Genomic DNA, 16,844 nt, shown 5'->3' with positions numbered 1-16,844 from the left:
TAACAATTTATTAACTAATAAAAAACAACAGTACATTTATTTTTGCATATACACTTTTCTATGTTATGTAATGTTCATTTTGTGAAAACAGTAGATTATAATTGGAAACAATAAAATCAAACATCAGCAAAGGTTATCCTGAACTGCATCAAATGTTGTAGGTTGAAAACATTTACATCAACAGCTTTACAGATATAAGCTAATGATATGCAATACTGAAATGCAGGTACACATTCAATGTAAACAGAGCACTTATATCTACACGTTTCACTCAACAAATTAGAGTGTAAGCGTGTACTTATACATCAAAAATGTCCATTTCTCAATCCGAAATGTCTCTGCCATGAACACCATCATCGTTGACTTTTTTCAGTCACTTCATCCTTTTCTGTACGTGAACTACATGTGGTCGTTCGGTGGCCATTCACAATTTTTGCCTACAATTTTTGGATTTAGACACTTTAACCATCAATATAAAAAATGGGTTTAGATTTCACTTCTTCGTTCAAGACATTGCAATGAGCACGTTTAATGGAGGAAAGTAAAAATTATAACAGCAGTGCAATGGGGATTGGAACAAAGATTTATTTATTGATTTTGCTGTCATTGCTGAAAAAAATCACAAGTAGTCTTAAGCTAACTGAACATTGTTTTAGGCATTTAATCTTTTCTGCAGCAATATCCAATGGCACATCTGAAACCTCATAGTTTTATCCATTAATCTGTTTTTTTTTTTTTTTTTGCGTCTGTCAAGTGTTATTCCACGAGCAACATCTCACTTTCTTTAATTTATTTAACATAAAACCCTTCAATATTTACAAGACACTGGTGATGCTCCACAAACTCGCTGTAAAATCAGGTTTTCACCTGGTTTTGTTATCTCAGTGTTTTTTCTACACACGCTCCCACAGCGCCCCCTGCAGGTTAATCTCCGCCTCAGCCTCAAATACTGGCCCTGGAGGAGGAGGAGTGTTTCTCGGTCAAACAACAAAAACATGTCTGAGTGATAGACTGAACCTTTAGTTTCAGCCGTCTGCTGTCTCCGCAGCGAGTCGTTTATTCGACCAACTGCTATATGATTCCTGTCGCATTTACGGCCGACAACCCAGAAAGATGTCGCAGAAAGCACTGGGATCCATTGTAGGTCTTCTTTGTACCGGGACCTGTTTCGTGCAGGTAAGCCCGCGTTTGAGCTCAACCGCGTCGGCGCGAGCTTCTAGGCGAGACCGCCGCTTCTTGGCTCGTTGAAGGCCTTCCTATCGACTCTTTTTGTCTCCTCCACAAAGGAAACGGGGCACGGTCCGCTGATGTTTACTGTAGATGACGTCAGTTTGCAAAAGTTTTCACGTATAATTTTTTTACAATGATGTCTGTGGCAAAATTTGTCTGCTGGCTTAAAGAACTTCACGTCTGTTTTTTATTCATCCAGTTTGACGATTCGAATCGAAAGTGTTAGGAAGAACATTAGCCGCTGCTAACTGGTACCCGGTTAATCGACATATAATTTAATCATAGCTGTTGATGTTAGCTGGACGGTGCCAAGCTTAGCTCATCCACCGAACTTTTTTAGCCTGAAATGATACTGTAAATTACGTTTAAGCTATTTTACAACTGAATGATACTTTTTCACAATTTCTTTTACCTAAAATATATATAAAATATGTTTGTAAAAAGAGAATGATGTTCATTATTTAATTAGTTTGTTAGAAGTATATAAATTTCTTTACCACACATTTCCTCAACGTTGTCATTGAGAATAAAGGTATACGTGTGCCACACTTTCCATCCATCTCAATGATTTCTGGTTAGAGCTCAGCTGTCAAACCAAAAATATTATTTTGTGAAACATACTGTGTGTAATGTTTTTCCTATGTGCTTTAATTGTACATTACAGTAAGCTGCTTTCTGCTTTTCCCAGGCATCTAAATGGAAACTATATTTCCATGGAAAAGTGTGTTTCGTTCGCCTACTAATGGGTGACACAAATATGCACAAACACGAGTGACATTGAAGCGACAATGAAAAAGGACGAGTTCGGCCTTTTTTTATTTACTTGTGTGACTGAATATTGACTGTGTACACCTTTTGTGTTCGTTTAAGGGGAAGGAGTTCTGTTTTGGGGTAAACAATGAGCAGTACCGCTGTGAGATGGGCTATTGCTGTGGAGAAACAGAGTGCTGCACTTACTACTATGAACTCTGGTGTAAGTATAGTTGTAGTTTCCCCCTACACTTACTTGTAGCACATCTATTTATTCATATACATCCCTTTTATTTATTGCTTTTTGAGATTTAATTATTCAGACAAGCTTCCTTTTTTAAATGCTCGTTTCACTTTTAGTTTCAATTAGTTTCACTTTTTTTTAAATGAAATGAGCTTCCTTGTGGTTAAAAAGCATTAACATGCACATCCTGAAAAGTAAAAATTCTAACCTGAGCTCGTTTTAGGTGTATACCTGTGTTTAAACTTGCTGCACAACTGTGCATCTAACTCCTCATCAGGGACTTGTTGAGTCAGATAAAGCTCTGGTAACTTAGATCACCTTCTTTCTGTAGTGATGATAAGATTACACCGAGCCTGTATCCTCCCACAGGGTTCTGGTTGGTATGGACTCTCATCATAATGCTCAGTTGCTGCTGTGCCTATCGACACCGGAGAGTTAAAATGCGTTTGCAACAGGAGCAGCGACAACGTGAGATCAGCCTCATGGCCTATCAGGGAGCCTCCAGCTCCTTCATCTCCCCTCCACCTCTCAATTTAAGTGAGTTTCCCCCCCCCCCCTGGTGCCAAATCGTCTGTTTTGGTTTTCTGTTCTCTTGCAGGTCTCTATCTCAGATGGAAGGACTGATCTCTGTATATTAAACACTTTGTGGCTGTGTAAAGATAAAGGCTACAAAATATTTTGCATCAAGCTTCTCTGCAAAGCTCCTATACATTTGTGGATCATGATTCCTAATTTTGGATCAGCACTAATCTAATTCAATGTCTGCTTGGTCTGTATTACTCAACCAACATGATGCTTGATGTTAAATGTAACAGCGGCCATTTCTGACTGAGTTATAACCTTAGAACCCGATACTGATCATTATCTTAATCTTTCATGCTCAGCTGCAAATTGTTTGTGATGCTGAGGATTGTGGTTGAACTGAAATTGTAGCTGTGACAGTTGATAGCTGAGCTGCCGCTCTAATGTCAGTGGTCACGCCGGATGGGATATATTGTGTCCGAAAATATCACAAACGAGAGATGGACGGGCTGCACGCTTGGCGGAGTCTGAAGCCCACGTTCAGCACGCCTGACATTAAGTCAAAAATGAGAAACAACTGTGATTGCACACTTAGACAGTGACTCACACAAATAGACTGACATCTGCTCTTAAATGTGTTTCATCAAGAAACTATTTTTATAGTAATTAATCATGCTATCACAACAACATTGCCATATGCATAGGATGCTCCTATAATTATGAGCTTTGAGTCTGAAATATTTGATAAAGTTTGGAGACGTTTATCAGAATGTTTTGAGGAAATAAAACTCTTAAAGGGATCCCCGATTAGTTGTAACATTAGACTTTATTTGATAAACATATATTTTAACTGTAAAATAATGACTGTAAAAATACTGTAGGCTGTTTAGTTTTTATAATTTTTAAACTAAAATTTAAAAAATATATTTTAACACGGACGGGGCCATTTTATTTACACGCAAAGCATTCTGGGTAAATCATGATGTGGATAGGTCATCGGTGCGAGGCTGCTAGCGAGCTATATCCACCCTGAAGGTTAATCTTGGACAATATCTGATGAACGACTCTTTTAAATGAAACCAGAGAGCGTTGACAGAGAGGAGAAGGTAGAAATGACTCAGCCTGTAAATGAAAATATGGATGGAGGACAACAGTGCTGCTTCATGGAAGAAGAACCCCAGCTTAGCCTGTTAGCTTTAGCGTTAGCCCTGATGCTATCACCATATACAGTATATGAATTAGCTCAGCGCTACACATTCTTCTCTCGTCACTGAGGTCCTCCATCCACATGACAGAGAGGGGAACGCAAAAATGACTCAGACTGCAACTGAAAATATAGATGGAGGACCTCAGTTTAGCTTGTTTGTCACGCTAGTGCTGAGCTAATACATATAAGGCAATATAGCGTCAGTGCTAGCACAAAGGCTAACAGGCTAAGCTGAGATTCTTCCATGAAGCAGCTCTGTTGTCCTCCATCTATATTTTCATTTACAGGCTGAGTCATTTCTACCTTCTCCTCTCTGTCAACGCTCTCTGGTTTCATTTAAAAGAGTCGATCATCAGATATTGTCCAAGATTAACCTTCAGGGTGGATATAGCTCGCTAGCAGCCTCGCACCGAAGACCTGTCCACATCATCATTTACCCAGAATGCTTTGCGTGTAAATAAAACGGCTCCGTCTATGTTAAAATACATTTTTAAAAGTTTACAAAACTAAACAGCCTACAGTATTTTTACAGTCTTTATTTTACAGTTAAAATATATGTTTATCAAATAAAGTCTAATGTTACAACTAATCGGGGATCCCTTTAAACCCAAATGTATTTAATAGGAGGAGTTGGAATGGGAGACTGTGTTGATATTTATTTATTTTTGCTTTTTAAATTTTCTTTTGATTCATTGAGTCAAGCTCCATCTTCCTTATTTTCTAGGGTTTTGGAATGACTGCAAGCTTCCTGATTATGAAGAAGTTGTAGGGCACCCCCCGACCCCACCTCCCCCGTACTCCGAAAACCCTCCTGAGCCGACTCCAGCACTCGTGCCACAAATAAACCCACCGGACTCTGCCTCTGTGCCTGAAATCCTGCCCGAGCCAGCTCCGAGGGTGGAAAGCCAGGGTTCGGACTCGTCGCCTGACCAAGAGGAGGCGACGCCCCCGGCCCGGGGCCAGTGTCGGGCCGAGGAGAACGTAGAGGCTTTGCTGTTGGCGGCCGCAGCGGTGGAAGAGGAGGAGGATGAGGAGCTCATTACTCGACGCCGGCACGTGACCGGCGACTCAGGGATCGAGGTGTGCGTCTGCCAGCTGGATGTAGACGAGGGCTCGGGGCTCGAGGAGGAAGGCGACGAGGACCGCCAGGTGTGCGGCGCCGCCAGCAGGGACTGCTGCTCCGGACACCAGCAGGAGACCTTCAGACAGAAGGAGAGCAGCTCGGAGCTGCCCGGCCAGAACACCAGCACCGGAGACAACATGGTGTGACCCATCAACCAGCAAACCAGAGCAGCTTCCTGCTTCGTACAGGGTGATCGTTGCTATCATCTCCACCATAGGGACTGTCTGTGCTTTAAACCTCTAAACTAATCCATGGACACGACTTTAGGATGATGATAACTAATCTGTTATGGCTTCTGTTTAGGACAGGTTAAATAATGTGTGGCCTAACTCCTGGCTTTCTTTTCCTATACTATTCTAAGCAGGAGAACCAGCAAACATGTTGTTGCTCCATTTGGTGTGTTTTTACTGAGTAGGAAGCATGAGAAGACGGCAGTTAGAGACTGAAACCAGAATTGACTGATTTTTTTATTTTTTTATTTTTGCCTTCTCTTACATCACTGCTGTCATGTTTCCTCTTCTGTCCTGCCGCTCTCACAGGTCAGAACATTTCCGGCTTTCCTTCCAAGTGACATTCCACCTCCAGTGGGACGGTCATTCAGAAGCACGCCGACCCGGTCAACAACATTTCTCCCGTCGCCCGCTACGTTTGAGTAGATGAGTCGAGAACAAACCTCTTGGAAACTCGGCTTGATCTTGGACGAATTAAAAAGAGATTATGTTCGTTTTTTCTTTTCTTTTCTCGAAGCCTGGTGCGCGCGTGGCACCAAGTGTGCTGTGAAATGTAGGCCACAGCTGCATGATGATGTCATCTCTGAGGTCATGGGCCGCCGGGGTTTTGGTGAAGGCTTGTGGAACTCGAGTGTGGGAGACTAAACACTCGGGTAGAGGAGACACCAGTCTGTTTGAAATGTCACTGTAACCTCTTCTTCATTTGATAACCACGCTGTTTGCAGCAGAGCTGCACAACCGCTGATTAGAACGACATAAGAGGTCCTCGGCATTTTCGATATTTGATTTATTGGTGGTGTCCTTGTGATTGTCTCCCACTCCAGTTCCTGACTGCAGCACATTTCTAACAGCAAACGTATAAGTGGACTAACTCACCTGAAGGTGGCTCTAGATTTTATTTAAAACGTAATTTTTGTGTAATTTATCGCTCACCATATATTTTATATGATGACTGAAGGATTTAGTTGCTTTATCATTTCATAACCAGCTTTGCTTCGGTAAATGCTACTGGCGTTATCGTTATTTTCAACAAAACTGATAGGGGCTGTTTGGTGTGTACCAGTCGCTGGGTCCTACAATGCAGTCAGGAAAGCTTGTGATTTATTTTTTTTTATTTGTACCTTTAAAGTGCTGCAGCGTTTGGTTGAAATCCTAAGTTAAAGCACTGATATTTTGCACGAGGCATGATTTGGTGTTTCTACTTGAGTTAATTAGACTTACTTTGCTAATCCGTTACAACAGTAGTGAGCTGCAGTGCTAAACTGCTATTTTTGTTTTTGGTCCGGGGTCAAAAAAGTGAACTGAAGTTGAACTGTTTTGATGTCTTGATCTCGTAGTGCGTTGTTAGGACTGTGTAGGACTCGCTATGCTGCGGCGCAAAGCTGGCAACTAAGTGGCAGATGCTGCCTCGGGTCTCTGTAGCTCCTGGCATTGTGAGGGATTTGCAGTGGTATTTTCCACTGGGCCAGTGCATTAACGAGGTGAGGTGGTTGCAAGCTTTGCTCTGCAGTTCTATTCAGCGCTGGCACAGGCACAGAAACTGTTGTGATTAACTGCATGTTCTACAGCACTGCATGTTCTTTTTTGTTTCTTTTTATACTGTATTGTATTTATATGTGTGCGGTCAGAACACCACTTCACAACAGATGGGAAAATCCACAGTTCAATGAAACTCTTCTTGCACAGATAAATGTGTCCAAGATGAGCAGTAACTGATTTATCAGTAGGTATAATTAGTAGGTTAAAGAATTTACTCTGGACCGTGATAGCAGCTTTTATATTAGTCTGCTCAGATTGTGTATGAAGCACACAGAGCAATGCTCCTGGCCTTTCATAAAATCTGTAGCCATCGAATCAGCATTTAGAAATTTAGAGTGACCACAAATTAAATTATAGGGTTCGCATACATTTCGGCTTTGAACTAGTGTGAAGATAACACTGACATTTTAATCCTGGCTGAAATTAAACTTTCTGCACTGATTAAACCAGAGGAAGAAGAGAAAAAAAAACACGTGAAAGACATTTTTGATGAAACATTTCCGGTATAATTTCAATGGCCTGTGCGCGTCGTAAAGAAAATGTTTCCTCTTCTCTCGGGTTCCCAGCAGTTTGCTCCAGATGTGGCTCTGCGTGAGTTAGAAAGCTTTCTGCTGTGGCTAAAGTGTGAAACAACACAACGGGGCCATTGCACCAAAAAAAAAAAAAAAAAAGTCAAAACAGAAAGTTAAATTATTAAGACACCAAGATCTGAGGTTGTGTTCCAACCAAACAAGCCCTAAAAAAGGTTTGTCGTTTGAACGTGCTGACATGCTGGTTACCTTTTTCAACAGAGCGGTTCCAACAGAACCATAACAGGAATCAGTCGTTTTATTTAATTGTAATTTTCTTGACAGTACACCTCAAGCTGCCTTTCACTGGAGCAGAAGTCTTGATTCTGGGGCTGCACAGTAAAAACATAAGCTCTGTATGTGGAAACAGATGTAATACTGCCTTATTAGAAGTGGTTTTCTTTTGAAGATGGTGACATTTGTATAGTTGTACACATGGTCGTATTAGTGAGCAAAGGACTGCTGTTTCGTCTCAGTAGAAAGTAGCATTTGATCTTGTTCCGGGATAAGCCCCGGTCGTTTTGTGAGTAAAGGATGTGGTATAACAACGATTTCAAAGCCACTGGTTTGAAGCTGTTGCATGTCGTGTTACAGTCGAACATAAATGGTGGTTTTTGTAACTAAGAAGTGGTCGTGGTGAATTTAAAACAAATACTGTGTGTTTAGTTAGTTGTGGCACTGATGGGATTTGGTCTTGAGTAGCAGGTTGAGTTAGTGCTCGGCTCAGATTTTGTTCTGTGTTCCTGGTTAGAGGTAGTTAGTGAAATGAATCAACTAAAAAGCATGAAGAATTTTTTTTTTTTAAACGGCTTTGTTGTTTGTGATTATATCTTGCATTTGGAGGACAAAACTGAACTCCAAGAAATTGCTATTTTACTTTTTTGTATTTAAGGTGCATCCTTGCTTATTTAAATTCATATAAAAGAAAAAAAAGGCAAGCGACGGCTGTAAGAAGTGAGGATTTTTAAAATATTTTTTTGGTACATAAGTGAACTGGAGGTTAATAGTTGTCCTGTTGCCAAACAACTGCTATGCCTCCATGGTTTCCACATATTTACTGAGAGTAAGGGCTATCTGTCAGTCATGACTTGTTTGAATTGTTGACAGACATCTATTTCACTGAGGGATTCATTCATCTGTTGTTGGTCATTCGAAGCCACAGTTGCCGAGATCCACTCTATGAACACAGATGTGTAATGTGAACATGTTGACGTTGGATGTTAAGCTCATATTTATCTTCTAGCTGATTGTATATGACCACGTGTTATAGGCTTGACTTTTGTCTTCTTGTCTTGTCAACCTCAACAGAGGTGCGTGATGCGACCTAACTCCTCCCGTTTTTGGATGTGATAAATTTTTCTTCTTATTTTTTTTTTTTTTGCTTTGCCTCATTTGCTCTTCATGGACCGTGACTCCACACCACCTTCCTCCCAACCGTGTCCCGGTAACAGAAACTGTAGCCGACACCGTAGCCGTACGCGTTTTTCCTTCAGCGGCGACGTTCCGCTCGCAAAAATTCTCAACAAAAAGGGCGTGTTCACCCAATCTACCAAAGTCTTTGCCGTTCCGTTGCTTCGCTGACTGTCGAATCGCTCCGTGTGCGTGTATATGTGTGATTGTCGTGATGATGGTCTGTTCGGTTTCACACTCAGGGTTATTGTTAAAAAGCAGTGCTACCAACACATTTCTGACCCCCGCCCCTCCTGTCTTTTTTAAAAAGCCAAAGCAGTTGTCTGATTGTTGTCACCCCATTGTTTGCTATGAAACCAGCATCACGCATCTCTGTAAACTTTACTCAACTAGGCTATGCAAAGACATAAACATACTGTTAAATGCTGCAAACCCTTTTTCTGTCATTTGTCTGTGGGCACCAGTACAAGCAATATAACTCTCAGTACTCGTGGCACTGCACTGTACTGTAATCTACTTTAACTGGTCTGTGTAAATCTATTTGTTATAAAAGAAACTTGTAAAATATACTGACTATGTATGCTTGATTTATTATTAATATTATTATTATTTTTATTTTGTTAAGGGGCTTCAGTTTAAAAAGCCATTCTAGCTTGTAGATTGTCCCCTTTTCTTTTCCTGTCTTCCTCCTTCAACCACTACTTCTGGATTAACCACGTTTTTAGGCTGCGCATGCTGAAGCGAAGGAAAAACGTAGAATATATTCTAAATGATCAATCAACTTTTGCTTATTGGTATTTTGGGTATGTGTTGAACTTCTCCACACCTCAACTTTTATCTGATTTAAATGCAGGTTTCTCCCCTTTTTTTTGTTTCAGGCATATTTAACCGTTGCCTTTAATGTCCTGTCAGTTTAATATATCGTGAAAGATCTCAACGTGGAACACAGTCAGCTAAACCAACACAAAGCAGCCAAGTGTCATTACTTGACATTGAGCTGAAAGAGTATCCCACTCCCCCCTGTTCAAGCAGATAATTTAATCACATAGAGTTGCCATGGCTGAGCTTGTTTTTTTTTTTAAAGAATAGATTTAGTTTGAAAGGGAATCAGCCACCTACCAACACTCCACCTTTTCTATCTTGTTTCTGGTCTATTTTTTTAATTTAGACAAACTGAGTAAACTGAGGGTGGAAAAGCACTGATATGAAAATGCTTTGGTTTTGGTTACAAGTCTACTGTGTACTGTCTGGATTGTTTTTTTATAATAAAAACAATTTTGGTGCTCTGCTGACAGGCTTTTGTTTTATTTAAATTTATTCATCATTTTTTTAGAGACCAAATTCTTTGAGTGCAAAATAAAAAGAGTTTGAGCATCCATGTGGAAGCATTGGTCCAACAAAGACAGCCTCATGTGGGAGGTACCTAGGGCTGCTGGCCTAAATCATTGCCATATCACCCAAAGACAAGTTTAACAAGTCATTTTTTTTGTTCTGTACCTCCAGTCTGGTCATGAGCTTTAGTTTTCCTAAATAATGGTTTCTTAAATATTTTAAATGTTCGCTTCAGTTGTATTTTTTATTTCTTTTCAGAATGCAGGAATTAACCTTTAATATTAAGAGTTGTACCGTATATTTTGGACTAATGTCCCATTTGATAACATATCCACAAAGATTCAGCTTACTGTGGAATGGTGATGCATTTTTTTCCCACCATTCAAACCCTCGCACACAAATATGTCCTGCATGGTTTGAGAGCGAAGTTATTTTGGTTCCATTTTGTCCGATCTTATGAATGCTGCATTGTCATTTGTGTGGTAGCATGACACATTTACAACACTTTTAATTCTCAAAACTCATAAGCCAGTAAAATTAAAAAAATAAAAATAGAAGGAAGACTCTAGGAACCATTCTAAAATTCAAAACTTGTAATTCTTATTCACTGCATAAATACATGAGACACAGATTTCATACAAAATCTAATAAAAATGAGATGTCATAGTGGGTTATAGGAGGTGCTTATAAACTGCACAACAGAACCACGAAAATATGAGATGTACTGTATGTCGACATGAACTTTGTGACGATGGGTCAGAGACATACCTGTGTGTGTTAGGATTACAGCAAGGACATATGACATTCAACAAAGAGCCAGGGGATCTGTTTTTACATGCAACAACAAAAAACTAAACAAAAGTTAGTTTAGTAATCAGAGTTTGGGGAGGGGGGCGTCACATCCTATGCATTTCTTCAAGGAACGGTAGTGTTATCGTTACATCAACGATATAGGCCAAAAGTTTTGGCAGTGGCACAAAATGACTTCACATGATAGGAAATATTACACCTGAAAGAGCATTTCTCAAAGTGAGAGGGTCCAGCAAGCTTCAGGACCATTTTCTCCTGAAAAAAAAAAAAATCACTGGAGAATTATGTTGCCACCAGAACAGAGCTCAACACTGGCAGCAGAGTGAGGCAAAGACTAAATTTAGACAACAACCTTGTGATGAAAAGGACATCAAAGAAGTCTCATCTGTCCAAGACAACATCAAACTAAAATTATTTTGCAATTATAAAGGCTAGACTGCAGGAGACTGATGCAAATTCATCTCTGACGACTCTTCTGATTGTTTTGGACATTTGGAAAATCATCTGTCCAGAGAGGAAAGTGAGTGAGTGAGTGCTACTGTGAGTCGCTGTGTTGTGCCAACACTGAGGCGTCCTGATACGATCCATGTGTGGGGCTGCTTAGTGGTATCAAAACATCTTCCAACACTCAGGTGAAGATCTGTGGGTTACTCAGCAACACTGTGATAAAGTGGCCTGACGATCATGACTTTGACATTTTAGGACTCATGGCAAGAAAAGTGCCTCCGAATCTGTGACTAGTTCTTCAAAAGCAAGAAGCTAATCAGAAGCAAACAAACCGATCCACTCCACAAACAGTAACAGGTTAAGAATGGGTCACCATGGGTCAGGATTTGGACCAGAATTTGATATCCAGCATGCAAGTGTGAAGTGAGGTTATGTATTTTTCTAATGATTGTTCTTAAACACAGCAACATTGAAGCCACAGCACTGTTGTGTCATTGCCAAAACTTTTAGCCATAACCATACTGTATATCTAAAACCACATTTTTGAAGAAAACAGGTTTATCCTACCTTATACCTCTAGATTCATACTCAGCAAAATGTCTGTTAGCCACAACAAAAGCAAATTAGGTCATGTTTGCTTGTCAAGTGTTCTATTTTTGGTTAATATCATTTTATCGCAGTTTTCTTAAAGTTTGAAACTGCTTCACAAAAGAAATGTATCTGGTCAGGTGGAAGTTCAGTGCAACAATAAATTTCTGAAAATATCAGACCAATCAAAATCATTGAACCTAAGGCGATAACTTTAATATTAGTGCATTTTTTTTGATTAATCCAAAGTAGCAAAGATGAAGTAAAGAATAAATATAGCTGCTCAAAAGAATCAGAAAGGACACTGCATGATTGATACCGAGGTGGAGGTGTAAGGCTGAGTAGATATGAGTCAGGCAGGAGTTAGGTGTAAAGTCTCCCAGCTGATTCACCAACGGCACAGCTGGATAATGGCTTTTTTTCAGCAGGAAAAACATGAACTCTAACTCCATAATTGCAGTCAAATTAAGGTTTTCCTCAGTATAAAAACTTCCACTGCTCCACCGGCCGATAAAGTCTCACTCTTATCGCAGTCGGGTCTTTGGACCTCAGTAGTAAATCACATTCATGGTCGAGCTCCTCAGTAGAAGCGTTTGCGTCGGCTCTCGTTCCACTGGCTGTAGACCACCATGCCGATGATGATGAGGAAGACACAACCCAGCATAGAGAAGAGCACGGTGAAGAAAATGGACAGTCCACTCATCCCTTCGTCACTCTGACCCACTGAGAAAGGAGATGGCGATCGGATCAGTAAAAACAGAGAGCAGCACAGTTAGTAAACAGAATGAAAGAGGTGAATGAAACATTTTTAACGTTTGTCCTACATCTGAGCAGGTCCATGTTATCCACACTGGGGATGGTTATTTCTTCCTGCTCCTCCTCTTCCTCCTCCTTTTTACTCCGCAGCACCGTCAGTTGGTAAAGTTTCAGGGAAATTATATCATGGTTATCTACAAATAAAAATCAGAAAATATAACTAGAGAATGGTTGAATGGTTCATGCTGAAAAAGTTTTGCTGAATAGCTAAAAAAGTCAAAACTAGCTTAAAAATAGCTATGCAAAAGTAGCTGAAATTAGCTCAAAGAACAGAATGAGCATGTTTGCTGAATTAAGCAGTACAAAGCAAAAATCATCACAGAATGGTAAATTTATCAGAAAAAAGGCTTAAATTAGCTAAAAATACAGAAAGCAGCTGAAAGAATAAGCTTCAAATAGCAGAAAGAGCACAAAATGTTGAAGTTATGATAGCTAAAAAAACACAGAAAAATGCTCAAATCAGCTGAATAGAAGCTGAAAAGAAATAAGCACAAAGAAGTGGAAAAAAGCTGAACCAGAACAAAAGGTAAAAAATGCAGTAAAGTTTTATGAATATTTTGAAGGGTATTAAGGATGTTGAAGATGTGAAAAAAAAACATAGCTGAAAAGGTTAAATATCTCAAAAAATATAAATACCAAAAGTCATAGCAGGAATGTCTGACAGGAGCTGAACGTTTTGATGTACAAATTGTACAAATAGTACAAAAATAACAGAACAAGATATGTGCCGAAACATATGAAATTAAAAAAAAATCATCTCAATATTGTGAATGCTTTATAAGCATTCATTCAAGATTCTGATTTTGCACTGTGAAAGTTTGACCAGAAGCTGAAATGCAGCAGCTGCTGTAAACCAGTAGTTGTTTGCAGAGCCAGTAGCTGTTTACCTGACAGATCTCCAGTGATCGCTGAAGCTCCAAAATAATAGCCTAGTGGGAGCCTCACCCCGGGTATGTCCAGGCAGTCCCTCCACTCGTGCTGACCATCGATGTCTATCATCACCTGCTCAGCAGTCAAGAAACTACAGTCAGTTTTACCTAAAACAGGCCCTAAAACAAGTTTACAAAGTTATCTGATTATTTTAATAAATGCAATCAAAGATTCACTCAGATTTTACATTGAAACTTTGTGTATTAGACACAAAATCCTAAAAAAAAATATTTTTTTATTTCATTTAATTAAAAACAAAACAAATTTCAACACAACACAATATCATTAAATGAAAAGGAGGAGAAAAAAAGAAAAAAAATCTTATAAACTCTGCCCTGTTTAACAAAAAAAATATAAATATACATATGCATAAATAACGATTTCACACCCTAATGATCAGATAAAGGAAGAAAAGATACAAACATACAACCAAAATAAATAAATAAAGATTACAAAAAAAGATGTGTTAATGTTAGCTGATTCAGCTAAACTTGGGACTTCTAATAGTGGGTTAGACAGTGGGAGACATGAGGAAGTGTCTGCACGCGCTAATCCCTGTTATCTCAGCCAATAAACTGCAGCAGAAAGTGTGTGTTTCTCACCGTGAGCCTGCGGCGGACGTATCGGATGAAGAGGAAAGTGTCGTGCTTGAGGTTGCGCACCATGGCGTTGCAGCCGCCCAGCTCCGTGGGGCGGCCGTCGCGCTCGTGGTCGTAGCTGATGCTGCCGTTGCCCACCATGGCGAGAACAAAGGGGAAGATCCTCTTGTAGCAGGAGGACAAACGATGAAACAGTGAGGAGGAACATTTGATTTAAAGAGGTCTCTGAAAGAAAAGGCTCATCAGGTGAAAATATTTTTCTTTAATGTGTTTTACAGAGCCATGCAAACCAAGCAAGCGTCTACATGAGGGAGTCCTCAACTATAAACAGTTTTGGAGCAATACTTACTGCCATCTAAAGGTCTTTTTTAAAAAAGAGAATTTTTTTTCTTTCCCCAAACATACTCTGTACATATTAAAAACAACAACATGCTGTCAAGGAGTCTGGTTTCATGTTTCAGATAAAAATTCAACACATTTTGCTCTCACAGCTATGTTGCTGAGCAATAATATAATAAACATGTCTTTATTCATGAAAATAAAAGAATAGCTAAATATAGCTCACACGGTTAACACAAACCAAGACCAGCACCATTCTCCATCCTACCTTTGCTCTGTTTTCGTTGCCAGGTTTTAATGATTTGCATTGAATGATCTGATTTCAGTCTATTTTGTTTTCATTTTGCACAGCCTTCCAAAGCGCTTTCAAAGATGCAGCACAGCAAGTAAGAGTTAGCTATCATCAGAACTCTTCAAGACTTAACTTTTTTTAATATATTTCATAATGTATAAAACATATTTCATTCATCTTTTTATATCAAAACATTTTTTAATAAGCAGCAATGTCAGTCTGACAAACCACACAGAAAATCATGCAGGAACTAAAATGTCACAAACAATCGTTTTAGAGGGATTAAATGGTTTTTTAGGAAATATGCTTAAAAAGGTCATTGGAGGGTTGGACGGCGGGCCGGGTTACCTGCGTGCGAGGTGTGTATCTCTTCTTTTGCGCCTGTTTCCACACGATTGCACAAAAGAACACAAATACAGCCCTATTTTTACACAGGTCTGCAAAAACACCTGCCAGGATCGGTGGCGCTCGTTTTTCGACCTGACTTCATGTTCAAAGGTTAACTACGGTCGCACCAGGGCGACTGCGTACCTCGATGTGTTTTTCCTCGTTGGGATACGTGTCCACAAAGATCCCCAGGCCTGTGAAGTTGTCCATATTTCCAAACACAGGACCTGAAAACACAACAAGGCCACGAATCACACAAAAACGTACTCAACATTAAGCACTGAAATTGTTTAATTTACTTAGGCTCAACCTTTCTGCATGCGCTCTTTAGTGTACCAAACGGCCAGCCCATCGCCGTTCAGGTTCTTCTTGCCTTGTCCGTGAATTTTAAAGTGCACCTGCATCTCCCAGTCTTTCAGATGACACGGCTAGAAAACAGAAGTTCACTGACGTCAATAAAATGACTACATTTTTACAAAAAGAAGCATAGGAAAGGCAAAATAAAGTTAGGATTTCTTTGTAAAAGTCTATATATTCTAAAAATAAACAGATATTTATATTTCTTTTCTGGAGATTATTGCGTTACAGTAAACTGAGATGATGGATAGTGCAAATCTTAAAAACAGATTTAAGGAGTTTCAGTTAAGACAGGAGGGGAAAATGATAGGAAGTGTTGGTTCAAATTTAACAGGATTACAGCGAAATCACTTTATATAAATATAAGCAGACCAATAGGTCTAATTAAAGGACACTGTGTGACTATATTTGCGGGTTTTATGTATACAAAAGTAAGTGTTTTAACAGCAAATTGAAAAATAAACCTTTGACATCAGTAACCTTAAATACGTGAGGGCAGCAACGTGTCCAGCGTATACTCACAATGCGGCTCCATACTGCCCCCTGTCTGCTCTGCATGTCAGGTGTGAGTCGCACCTGGTCTGTGGTTACCATGGCATCCCCCATCAGTTCCCAGTGGGAGGAGCCTAAAGATCCCACACCTGAAACCACAAACATCGCTGGCGAATGTAAAAGCTGACACAGCTCGTTTGACATCAGTCATTCAAAAAGAGCTGTGTCATCACTAAAACCACATAAAACAGATGAAAATGGCCTAAAAAATTAATGAAAATACAAACGATTCTTAAAGATAAAATAAACCTTTCTCTGAAAGACATAAACAAAAATGCAGGTTGTTATAATTATTCTAAAAACATCTGCCCCCCATCCTACCACACTCCACGGATAAGATACCTTGGTAAGGCTTGGAGAGGGAATATTCCCGCTTCAAAAATTCTTCCATTTCGTGGTCATCGTCGCCAAAACATTCGTTCAAAGTTACAAAAAGAAAAACTAACGTGAAAAACATTTTTTTAGGCATTATGTATCTTCTGACAAATGGTCCTTTGGAGTCGCAGCACTTGCTGGTATCGACGGCAACCATCGAGGGTCAAAATTCATCTTCAACCCATTACAAAAGCCT

The 16,844-nt window shown here is 39.7% G+C and overlaps 2 protein-coding genes across 3 annotated transcripts; one reads left to right on the top strand and one right to left on the bottom strand.

The window, feature by feature from the left end:
- The first annotated feature begins 940 nt into the window (after window positions 1–940).
- Window positions 941–10,116, top strand: wbp1 (WW domain binding protein 1). The gene is made up of 4 exons (XM_014003680.1): window positions 941–1,176; window positions 2,101–2,203; window positions 2,594–2,761; window positions 4,678–10,116. The coding sequence occupies exons 1-4, from the start codon at window positions 1,114–1,116 to the stop codon at window positions 5,220–5,222; spliced, it is 879 nt and encodes a 292-aa protein (XP_013859134.1). The 5' UTR covers window positions 941–1,113; the 3' UTR covers window positions 5,223–10,116.
- A 618-nt stretch (window positions 10,117–10,734) lies between these two features.
- lman2la (lectin, mannose-binding 2-like a) lies at window positions 10,735–16,839 on the bottom strand. Of its 2 annotated transcripts, XM_014003678.1 has the most exons (9): window positions 16,616–16,839; window positions 16,244–16,362; window positions 15,675–15,792; window positions 15,509–15,591; window positions 15,326–15,358; window positions 14,350–14,511; window positions 13,705–13,819; window positions 12,826–12,951; window positions 10,735–12,724 (listed from the first exon to the last, which is right to left on the bottom strand). In XM_014003678.1, exons 1-9 carry the CDS (start codon window positions 16,803–16,805, stop codon window positions 12,582–12,584), a joined length of 1,089 nt encoding a protein of 362 aa, XP_013859132.1. In that variant the 5' UTR covers window positions 16,806–16,839; the 3' UTR covers window positions 10,735–12,581. The 2 variants fall into 2 exon arrangements, with proteins under 2 accessions (XP_013859132.1, XP_013859133.1); XM_014003679.1 differs by lacking the exon at window positions 15,326–15,358 and having other exon boundaries at window positions 16,616–16,832.
- Window positions 16,840–16,844: the final 5 nt, after the last annotated feature.

The sequence above is a fragment of the Austrofundulus limnaeus genome, unplaced genomic scaffold (genome assembly GCF_001266775.1).
Source record: "Austrofundulus limnaeus strain Quisiro unplaced genomic scaffold, Austrofundulus_limnaeus-1.0 Scaffold20, whole genome shotgun sequence".
In the NCBI taxonomy this organism is placed as follows: Eukaryota; Metazoa; Chordata; class Actinopteri; order Cyprinodontiformes; family Rivulidae; genus Austrofundulus; species Austrofundulus limnaeus.
This window is presented reverse-complemented; position numbering and strand designations above follow the sequence as displayed.

Bases quoted from the DNA above. Each gene is read 5' to 3' on its own strand.
- wbp1 (XM_014003680.1), top strand. From the start codon at position 1,114: ATGTCGCAGAAAGCACTGGGATCCATTGTAGGTCTTCTTTGTACCGGG. The intron at 2,204-2,593 runs GTAAGTATAGTT...ATCCTCCCACAG, and splicing joins TTACTACTATGAACTCTGGT to GGTTCTGGTTGGTATGGACT. The intron at 2,762-4,677 runs GTGAGTTTCCCC...CTTATTTTCTAG, and splicing joins CCCTCCACCTCTCAATTTAA to GGTTTTGGAATGACTGCAAG.
- lman2la (XM_014003678.1), bottom strand. From the start codon at position 16,805: ATGGTTGCCGTCGATACCAGCAAGTGCTGCGACTCCAAAGGACCATTT. The intron at 15,592-15,674 runs GTTGAGCCTAAG...TTGTGTTTTCAG, and splicing joins TAAAGAGCGCATGCAGAAAG to GTCCTGTGTTTGGAAATATG. The intron at 14,512-15,325 runs GTAACCCGGCCC...TCCTGCTACAAG, and splicing joins GATACACACCTCGCACGCAG to AGGATCTTCCCCTTTGTTCT.